Source organism: Ctenocephalides felis, unplaced genomic scaffold, assembly GCF_003426905.1.
Source record: "Ctenocephalides felis isolate EL2017-DRISC unplaced genomic scaffold, ASM342690v1 CF-g0.4_SCAFFOLD_01886, whole genome shotgun sequence".
In the NCBI taxonomy this organism is placed as follows: Eukaryota; Metazoa; Arthropoda; class Insecta; order Siphonaptera; family Pulicidae; genus Ctenocephalides; species Ctenocephalides felis.
In genome coordinates, this window is record NW_020538040.1 from 156437448 (window position 1) to 156448469 (window position 11022).

Consider the following 11022-nt stretch of genomic DNA (forward strand, 5'->3'; position numbering starts at 1 on the left):
TATATTTCGTTTCTAAGCAGCTAAAGTATCGCGATTGCTTTGAAAAAAAGTTCAAAATTTGTAAAATATTTCAAAGTATAAAAATTCTAATTGTTCAAAAAGGACAAATTATTTCAAAAATTTTAAAATCTCAGAAATCGATTTTTTCAGATTTCTAAAAGAAACTTGAATCGTTTTTAAAAATTTTAATTTTGGTACGGTAAATTCCAGCAATTTGTCCTTAAGGCACGATGCCATGACCACTAGTTTGTAACTTTATGTAAGATACTCATTCCATAAATTTAATTAATATAATAATCAAAGTGTAACTTAATTTTCAGAGACAATAATATCAAAGCACCGGAGATGGTCGAGCCGGAGAATAACAAGCAGCAGACAACGCAAGTGCCAGCAGCAGTTCCACCGAATGCGCACGGAGACCAAGCGGCTGATTCAGGCGGGAATCACACACCAGCTCCGCGCCAGCGTCAAACAGGAGCTCTCAGGAGCAATCTGAAGAAGTTGAACTCACATTGATGCTTGACGCTGCTAACGACAATGCGGACACTGAGGTAAATCGATTGCGCAATCTGATCGAAATGTTTGTGTTTGTGTACGAGTTTGATAATAATATTGCCAACAACGTCTATTAGTAGAATTGTATTAGTTATTTATGGTTACGTCGCACTTGTGCAAGAATTTGTACTGCAGTATTTAAGTACTTGCGTTTGAAGAACGATCTTGTCAGTTTTTGGTTGTCGAAATAAAAATGTCGATCGTTTCAAGAGGCATTGCCTCAGTTTCGTCAATTGTGCATTCTGCTGAAATTCGAAGACGGGTAAGCAAAAGGACCCTTGTACGTCTGCTCTGCAATTTTTTCTTTTATTTCTTTTATTAAAAACAATCAGAACATTAGTTACATTCTATGAGTTATTTTGGTTGACATTAATTAAATATAATTATAGATAGTATTTATTTTATTAATTTTTTAAGTTTTCTTAATTCTGGTTTGAGGAGCAGTCGAGCGACGTGTGAATTGGGGTGATTTTCTAATTTGTGATCATAATTAGTGGATCTGGTTTTTATAGTCTTTATTATATAGCATGTAGCGTACAACATGTTCTGTATATACACGTTTATGTTATTTAGCAAACCCTTGTAAAAAAAGGCAGGAAATAATAGGCTTATTTATTTATTTATTATTATATAGCACCTTCAGACCATCATGCAAGTTTATTATAGAAGCGAAAATGATTGTCTCTGGGCGATGTCAAAAAATGTTTGACAGCCTTCATTTGTTTGGCATAGAATGCAGTGTTAATATATGCCGTACTGTTAAAAAATAATTATGAACATTTTAGTGGTCACTTCATGCATATAATTAAAAGAAAATATGATCATTAGTCTCAGGTATTTTACGAAAAGTATAAATTTTAATTGTATCTAGAAATTTATAAATTTATCTACATAATTGGTAATATTATTATATTTTTTATAATTATTATTTTTATATGATTGTTATCGTTAAAATACTTATTAATTAGTTAACTAAAAACTTATAATTTAAAAACACTTGAAAATTTGTGAAACAAATATTTCTTTCATCAAAATACCTAAAAATTGTAAGAGAAAATACTTATATTGACAAAATAATTAATGACAATAATAATAATAATAATAATATAAAACTCTTAGTTAAAATATCATAAAATAACCTAAAATTTTGTTAAATAAAATAATTCTATTGTAAAAGTTAAAAGCTTATTATAATACTTATTAAATTTTTAAAAAATACTTGCAACAAACCAGTTATATTTAAAAATAATTAAAATTAACTAAATATAAATAAGTTTAAAGTAAATAAATTAAATAATAAATAAATAAAATAAATAAAATTAACTAAATATGAATAAGTTTATAGAATAAATAAATAATAAATAAATAAGTAATAAAATAGATAATAGTTAATTAAATTATATTAAATCCGCAAAATATTGACTTGAGCCTTATTATAATATTATTATACCGACGGCTTGTAAAATAAATAAATAAATAGTCATTGACGGTTCCCGCTTTTGTTTATTATTTACGTTTCCAACGCAACATTGATAATATTTTTTTCTGATTTTTAATATAACAGTACAGATCGTTTTTTGTTTTCTCAGAAACAATATCACATCAAAAAAATTAAAACCATTCACCATCAACAATTTTTATATTGCTTATCACTTCATTTTAAATAGTATTTTATTTGTCATCAAATAATGTTTTTAATACTCTAGTTAACCAAGCTACCTGATCTAGTCATTGAAACAAAAATGTGCGGTTCGAACGAAGATGTACATGAGACATATTTTTCGATCGCCGTCCAGGTGTTTATTCCATTCCTTATCGCTGGATTTGGAATGGTTGGAGCAGGACTCGTTTTAGATATAGTACAGGTAATTGAATTTTTATCTTTTTTTATAAATTGTGAATGTTATGTATTTACTTATTTAGCAAAAACATAAAAACTAGGCGATTTTAATAAATGATTTTTTTATAATAACTTTATTTAGCAATTATAAATAAAAATATTTCTATAAGCTAAGCTGATAATTATATTGATACTAAACTGCGATAAGATAGATCAATAACTATATATCAATACAGTAGAACTCCAATTATCCGAATTAATGGGGACCGGGACCCATTCGGATAATCAAATATTCGGATAATCGGAGTTTTTTTTTTAAATTGCCATTGGAGAGAAAAAAAGTTACGTTTTGATATTGCACTATTTTTTTTATTGAATTAAATGAAAGAAACATGATATTTTCACATGTTTTAAATATAAATAAAATGTACTTATGTACAAGTTTAGAAATAAAAATCATTGTTTTTTAAACATCTCCGTCAAATCAAAACAAACAATGTGCCTACACTGGCTTCGCGGGTGGAAGAATAATAGCGCACTTAGACTTTTTTGGACAATTTTTTTTCTGAAAGTGATTCGGATAATCGGCGATTCGGATCGTCGGAGTTCGGATAATTGGAGTTCTACTGTATGTTGCTCAATTAAATGATTTTTTTCAATAATTGATAAACTATTGTATACATATATTTTTATTTGAGAACTTATAATTATTTATAATTACTTATAGTGTTCTATAAATGAAACATATTTATTTTTTATGTGGATAAATTTTTAACGGAGGCCAAAAAAAAAAAATTATTTCCTATTCAATTTTTTTTATTTGTATATTAACCATGTATATTAAAATATTGTTTAACTATTTAGCACTGGACGGTGTTCGAAAACATCACGGAATTGGTAATATTGGTGCCTGCATTGCTCGGCCTGAAAGGTAACTTGGAGATGACTCTAGCATCGCGACTTTCCACGCAAGCTAATCTTGGGAATATGGATACTCCAAAACAACAGTGGAGCATGATTGTCGGAAATTTAACACTCATACAGGTAAAATAATTTTAATTTTTTTTTCAGTAATTCAGTAATTTTAATGGTTTATTAAATAAGGAAAAAAGGTCGAAAGGTCACCCAGTGATTATCCGATTCGATGTTGGATATGTTTAGCTTATAGATGTAGTCCTGATGTGAAAAAATTTAAATAAGCCTATGAGTAATTAATTGTACATATTATAGGATTACTAAAGGCTATCAAAAAGGGGCCGTTTTCTTCTGAGCCGTTCGATTCGAGCCATGGCTTTTTATTAAATTTTTGGCCATAATGTTTGGGTGGTTCTGTATTCTATCCTTGTATCTCAGACTGAATTTTTCAATTTCTTCTTTAACTGTGTTCATTTCAAATCTGAATGATCCAACTAATTTGAGACATACTTGGGTGCGTTTATAATTTCTTTCAAAATCTTGTTTTGAAATCTTTGAATTATGGCGATGATGGATTTGTGCGCCGTTTCCCAAATCTGTATTCCGTACGTCCAAATTGGTTTTAACATGACTTTGTACAGAAGTTTGAATTTAATTTGTTCCATTAAATATTACTACTTTTCTTACGGCAATAAACTTCTATAATAGTTGGATATCATATATAAACAAATATTGTAAATGTTTTTAATTTATTTCAGTGCCAAGCCATTGTCGTAGGATTTTTGGGATCTGTGGTAGCCGTTGTCATGGGTGGAATCAAAAGCAACGCAGTAGAATTAGATCACGCTTATTTACTTTGCGCTAGCAGTCTCGTCACGGCATCTTTAGCGAGCTTTGTTTTAGGTTTGTAAACTTTTAAATCTACAATACAGATATGATTAATGTATTATGTATATTAATGTTTTACACTTATATGTAGGCTTAATCACTGCAGGAGTTATAGTATTCTCCAGACACTGTAAAATAAATCCGGACAATGTTGCCACGCCGATTGCTGCAAGTCTTGGGGATATAACATCACTGGCATTATTATCATGGATCTCAATGTTATTATACGAATCAATAGGTATAGAAAACGATAAAACGGATCAATGAACAATATTGATTTACATCTTGAACTTACAAAAATGTTAAAGATTTGATTAGTTTCTCGGAACAATAGGTTTCAAACCCATATCAGACTATTTTAAAACTAGATCTCCTAGGATTGATTTAAAGTTTTATTAAAAAAATTATTAATGCATTTGCATACATCATTATTTTTTGGAAGATTATCTATTAAAATTGAATTTTATTGTACAAATCTAGTTAAATTCCAACACTTTGAGAACACAAAGTTTTGAAACAATTTTTGATTATCAGTTTATGATGAAATTTCTTCTCTTAATTTTATTTCAGAAGAATATAGTACTCGTGTTCTGATAAAATAGCCACATCACATACCCCATTCACATCTTTAAGTTTGTCATGCATTTATTTCTTTTAAATCTTTTAAAACATTTATATTTTTCATAGGTAATCAAGATTGGCTAGCACCTCTAATTATATCAAGTTATATTCTTGTTACGCCTTTGTGGGTTTGGATTGCGAAGAAGAACGAACACACTCGTGATGTATTATATAATGGATGGACACCAGTATTAACCGCAATGCTGATTAGCTCTGTAGGCGGTCTTATTCTAGATTTTATGGTATCTCGCTTTGAAGGGATTGCAGTCTTTCAACCAGTTATTAATGGAGTTGGAGGAAATTTAGTTGCTGTACAGGTACAATCACTTTTAGTGTACATTTTTTTTAATTACTGAAAAGAAAATTATTTTTGTATATGCTACTTACGTGCAATATTTAGAAAGTATGTTGATAATATGTATATAATATATATATATATATATATATATATATATTATAAATTGCCGGTTGAAGAATGTCAATTTAATATTCGTACGTAAATATTTCTTTTTATAAATATATGTACTACATTTTCAGGCTTCTCGTATTTCCACTGCTCTGCACAAAGAGTCTGAACTAGGAACACTTGTTGGAGGTGATGATGCCGTTATGTTTATTACGCCTGTTGCTAGTTTTTGTGGAAGTGGTATGCATATTTAAAATTATTAATGATTTCTTTTCATACAACAATTATTCAAAGATTTTTTTAAATTATATTTTAATAACTAATATTGTAAATTATCATTTAATTATCAATTCATATTTTACAGGGATGCATGCTAGAACAACTAGAGTTTTGATGTCAATGGTTATTCCCGGCCACCTGATTTTCATATATACAATAAACTACATGAAGTCTGGACATTCCTCCCTGACACCCTTGTTTGTTTTTGTTTATTTATGCGCAGCCCTGCTTCAAGTAAGTGTTTCAGTATAGTACTTATTCATTAATTCACTTTGTTATTAAGTGTGGAAGTATTTTTAATAACTATTAATTTAATTACATTATAGATACTTTGATTTTAAGTAGATATGCTTATATAATGTTAAATGATAATCATTAGTTGCAAACATTCATATAGTATATTTCATAATGCTTAATATTTAATAATATATTTAAAATTAGACTCCTGCAATTATTTCTAACTATTATAATAAAAATTTGTGTTACATTTTGAGGAAATGCTATTATCGTTCTGAAATGCAAGTTGTGGGCATTATTTCTTTTTTCTTATTATTTACTGATTTTATTATTTCTATATTTTGATGCATAATTATCCGTTATAGGTTGCAGCTTTATTATATGTTGCCTATATTCTAATACACTGGATGTGGAAACATAAAATTGACCCTGATAATTCTGCAATCCCGTACTTGACATCACTTGGCGATTTGCTTGGAATCTCACTATTGGCAATTGGTTTCCAATTTCTCTATTTAGTTGGAGAAAGAGATAGTGAATTGGTAGCAGAGACAGGAATGTAATTCATGCTACATAGTTAATACGAGAGGCATCTAATAGTATTGTAATTATTTTTATACCCTTGCATTTTGTTCAAAATTTTATTAGCTAGTTTTGGGCTAAATACAACACACAAAGCTGGGCTAGTTGGATATCTTGTTGTTTTTTATGAAAATATATCATAGTATATTTTTATTAAGCTGTTGAACAAAGACGTCTGTATATTTTGTTATACTATATGAATATTCCCAAACAACCAAAAATATTTTAAGATGTTATTTTAGTTATAATGGAATAACACTTTAAATAGCATTGCTAAAGATTTCAAAACTAAATAGGTTTATTTTTTTACTGATAAACTCATTATTTTTTCATACATATTATTAAATTTATTTTATTAAAGTGAGAGCGCACATACAGTAATATGTGTAAAAGACACATGTATTATAAGTATTATATGTGTAGAATGTATGTGCATAAGAAAAAGTTTGCAAGTTGTATGCGTGTATGAATACATTTTAATAATTATTAACAAATTTGTTAAATAAAATAGTATTTTGGCAGTGCTAGATTTTGCCATAAAGTTAACAAAATTATCTGTTTTGATTTGGCCTACATGTCAAATACATATTGCAAAATTATGTTAAAATCTTTTTTGATTATTCTAATTTTGTAGATAAGTATAAAGCGCCTTTACAAACTGATGATGACAATACTTTTCTAATAATGAATAAGCATGAATCATGCCCATATAAACCTACATATTCAATGTAACATAGTTGAACATATAAACAAACCTCAAGCTATATGTTGTTACAAATTGTTTTGTCATTTCTATTATTTAATTATTTCTTACGGATCGTATTTAACCTTCTATCACACAACAACAAATCAAACATTTTTAGTTTAATTTTTTTTAAAAAAATAGTGTAATACAGTATAAAATGTTAAATATTTATGTGCAAACTTTACCTTTAAGTAAAGTGTACTAATGAGAAATTTGCATGTTTTTATTCCACAAGCAAATTTGTCTGATCATCCAAGCTAATAATTTTAGCTGAATATATTTAAAATCAATGTTAAACGAATAGAAGAAATGCAACAGAACATGGGGTATAGAAAAAATGTAACACATTAAAAGTTAAATGTGAGTGCAATGGAAACAAAATGTGCAAAGCTGTGCTAATATAATTTTTTTCATCAACTTAGCACATACCAGTTAATGACATGCAACTTTCCATTTTATAGAAATGTGTGTAAAAATAATTATTGTTTTTATATTTCAAGTTGTAGAGATAATTCCTTATTTATCTCAAATATCAGTATTTATTGAAAATTGTCTTACGTTATATGCAAATTTGTGTATAAATGAACTAGGGTCAATTAAATTGTACAAGGCAAATTATACCTGTTTTATTTAGTTCAGATTTCCAGTGTCTTCAAATAACAATAAATTTTTCACAAATTATAAATAATAACATACAAGCTTACATCAAGGCATCAAGATTATCAATAATAACTACAAATACTTTATCAAAATGTAAAATTAAAAAGAACTACTAGCAATTTTAGATTTCGCTTCACTTCTTGACTACAGACTTATCAATCTCTTCCAAATAGCTCATTCCAAGTTTTGTTAGGCCCAGACTAGAAGCAATTCCCAATGTCACTCCAGCAGCCGCATTGGATTGGTCGGGTAAGGCACCTCTTATAATTGCCCACAAGAGTACAGAACCAAATGTGAAAAGGACTGCACCGAAACCACTAAGAAAAAAGTAAGTTGATAACTGTAATGTATTTATTTAGGGGTAACACTACTACAAATTTTTCATTAATTCAAGTTGCTCAAGCAATACACTACAAATTCCACGCTGGATATGTTGCCATCATTTTTAAATTATCATCTAATTTGTTATTCAGATGATTACTTGTTTTTGTTCCATTTCCTTCCACCCATAAAAAAAAGTGAAACACATTTTACTTAGGCGGTAGTGTTACCTCTTAAAATCAGTAACCAATTTTGATATTGTTGCTATTTATGTTTCGCAGTTGATAATATTTTGATCTGATTTTTTCAATCTCGAATTGAGATAACATTCTTATATTTATTACCACAAATTATGAATTAATTCCTTGTGATATTGTATATTAATTGGAGTAACTCATAAACAATGACTTTAATAACCAATACAAAACGCGAAAAAAATGATCTACAGGTAAACCCCCTACCACACGGTAGTTATGTTCCAGAAAACTGACATGTTATGCGAATCCGTGTTATAAGGGACAAAGAACTTGTACAAAAAAAGGAATTACGTTCTAAGAATTCAAAAAAACATGCTACGTATCATGATTTTATAATAAATATTATCACATTAATTCATTTTTTTAAGAAGTAATATATATTACTTGAATTATAAGATTTTTTTCATCATAATTAATAAGTAACATCCAACATGATCTTTTTTTTGCAAGATATCCTAATCCTCTGAGCAGTATTTTATACTACTTCCAGGTCTGTGCATTATTTTGTGCAAAAAAAATTATATTTGCGATTACTTGCTTTGACAAAAATGTTTCATTAGGCAACCAACCAATCCAAGTTATCTTTTGCACTTGTTTCATCACGTATTATTGAGAAATTGTAAGGCAAATTTACTGATTTTAGATTAAATGAAGTTTGATTTTCATAGGTTTTGCTATATTTATTTTATTAAAACCTTCCTCAATTCTTAAACGGTGTTATGCATATCCAAAAGTACTGTATTATGAGGGGGATGGAGAGTGAATCCGTGTTATGCGGGGGTTACCTGTATCTACATTTCGAATGTTACATTTAAAACATGTCTATTTACCTGTAAAGAACTCTCTTATCTTGTGGTAGTTTTTCCATATGATTTCTACTATATAAATATGCTCCAGAACCGACAACAGACGCCAAAAGCAAGAGATTTGTCATATCCTTCTTCGGCAAAACACTAAATTCAAGTGAATAATCAATAAGTGAACCATCAATAAATAAATAACTTAATAGTCTAAGTAAATTGTACAGTAGAATCCGATTAGTATGACGGCGGATATATTGACAACCCCTTAATATGACGTAATCGCACTAGGAATTTGGTTTCCATATAAAATTCCTTAAAAAAACAGCTGTATAGTCGGATATATTGACATCGCTTACATTGACATGTCGCTTATAATGACCCATTTTTGCAAAAAAATATATCCAATTATAATGACCGACAAGATTTTACATGATGTGGCCAAGTTTACGAAAGCAATTGCTATGTCTTTTGTGCACAATAGCACCAGGGACTGTTTTTACAATAAAATTATGTAAAGAAATCAATCAAAAATTACTGATTACTTACATTAAAAAATCACATTTGTATGTTTATGGGTAGGGTAGACTAATTATTAATGGCCCACCACGGATATCTCATAAACAAATAAAATTAGATTTTTTTTAACAATTATATTTGATAGTAGAGGGCGAAAAATGTATAAATTCATAACCAGCCATCATCTTTATTCTTATGACTTTGCTATCAGAAGATAAGCAGCACATGACTGCGATAAAAAGGACCAGCTGAACCTTTACTTTGGCAAAGGTGTAAGTAATAAAATAGTAAAGTTTTAAAAAAAGCAATTTTACAAGAGAATAATTGAATAAATTGTTATTCCGGCTCTTCTGATAAATATTTCTGACTGATAGCAGATCAATGTAATGTACTGTGTTGTCTTTTTAACAAATGTACCCACAAAATTAATATTTTGCGTTGGTTCAATAATATAGCGTAAAATGCCTTTAAAATTTAATAGAAGAAATTGCATCTGTTCGCCCCCTGGTTGTTCCACTTTAGCCCGTATGTGAGGTAAATGGGTCAGATACCAAATGTTTAAAAAATAATAAATATAATATTTATATAATTAGGAATTATGTACGTATGCATGTATGTTCGATAGATGTTTTTTTTATGTATGTTATGTGTTGTTCATTGGGTTTAGACAGTATAATTTTCTTTCAGTACGCTTTTAATGACGACCGGTTAGTATGACGAGATTTCGGCGTCCCTTCGATGTCATACTAAGCGGATTCTACTGTATATTTTATACTTACTCTGTATAAAATCCTGGACTGATTACACTCACTGACAGCCCAGTGTAAGTAACAAAGCCCTGTGCAGGGAGGTAGAACTTGACTAAGTTTTCTTTTGTCAACGGTTTCAGAGAGAGCTTACCACAGCACCATTTACCTTTTGAATCCTTTGATGCCATTATAATGTGTTGATCTAAATACAAAAACCACAATTTAATTATGTACTCGATGGTAGATAGAAAATATAACCTTGTACCGAAAGTACAACGCAAAACATGCATCAAAACATTATAAAAAAAAACGCTTAATATTGAAGTAATGTTAATAATTATTAATTTAAACGTTACCTTTGCTGGTTCGGATGAGATTAAAATTTAATTTGAATGTAATTTCCTTCAACTGTAATAAAATGATGTAATAAAATCTATTGTGCAAATCACATATGCATGGCTGTGTATGCATTCAACTTTCTGTGTGTCCAATATGTTCAAGTGTCAAACGAAATGACTGAAATAAATAATTATTTTGTGTTTTTTTTCAAATAATATTCAAAAAGAATGACGAGTTACCAATAGAAAAAAAATAATGCTATATTTTACAGTACATTTAACACAAATTTCATGATCTATTATTATTATT

At 28.8% G+C, this 11022-nt stretch overlaps 2 protein-coding genes across 2 annotated transcripts; one reads left to right on the forward strand and one right to left on the reverse strand.

The window, feature by feature from the left end:
* The first annotated feature begins 686 nt into the window (after positions 1 to 686).
* On the forward strand, positions 687 to 6326 carry LOC113378227 (solute carrier family 41 member 2-like). The gene is made up of 9 exons (XM_026618757.1): positions 687 to 817; positions 2262 to 2420; positions 3260 to 3439; positions 4069 to 4213; positions 4290 to 4436; positions 4886 to 5136; positions 5357 to 5465; positions 5590 to 5738; positions 6107 to 6326. Exons 1-9 carry the CDS (start codon positions 749 to 751, stop codon positions 6302 to 6304), a joined length of 1407 nt encoding a protein of 468 aa, XP_026474542.1. The 5' UTR covers positions 687 to 748; the 3' UTR covers positions 6305 to 6326.
* A 1409-nt stretch (positions 6327 to 7735) lies between these two features.
* On the reverse strand, positions 7736 to 10869 carry LOC113378230. The gene is made up of 4 exons (XM_026618760.1): positions 10731 to 10869; positions 10405 to 10576; positions 9137 to 9259; positions 7736 to 8045 (listed from the first exon to the last, which is right to left on the reverse strand). Exons 1-4 carry the CDS (start codon positions 10843 to 10845, stop codon positions 7862 to 7864), a joined length of 594 nt encoding a protein of 197 aa, XP_026474545.1. The 5' UTR covers positions 10846 to 10869; the 3' UTR covers positions 7736 to 7861.
* Between the last annotated feature and the right edge of the window lie 153 nt (positions 10870 to 11022).

What these genes read in the sequence shown, in the direction of transcription:
- LOC113378227 (XM_026618757.1), top strand. Translation starts at nt 749, where the DNA reads ATGTCGATCGTTTCAAGAGGCATTGCCTCAGTTTCGTCAATTGTGCAT. An exon ending in CTGCTGAAATTCGAAGACGG is followed by an intron (nt 818 to 2,261) that starts GTAAGCAAAAGG and finishes TTAATACTCTAG; the next exon opens with TTAACCAAGCTACCTGATCT. An exon ending in TCGTTTTAGATATAGTACAG is followed by an intron (nt 2,421 to 3,259) that starts GTAATTGAATTT and finishes TTAACTATTTAG; the next exon opens with CACTGGACGGTGTTCGAAAA.
- LOC113378230 (XM_026618760.1), bottom strand. Translation starts at nt 10,845, where the DNA reads ATGCATACACAGCCATGCATATGTGATTTGCACAATAGATTTTATTAC. An exon ending in TCTCATCCGAACCAGCAAAG is followed by an intron (nt 10,577 to 10,730) that starts GTAACGTTTAAA and finishes TTTTGTATTTAG; the next exon opens with ATCAACACATTATAATGGCA. An exon ending in AGTCCAGGATTTTATACAGA is followed by an intron (nt 9,260 to 10,404) that starts GTAAGTATAAAA and finishes ACTTGAATTTAG; the next exon opens with TGTTTTGCCGAAGAAGGATA.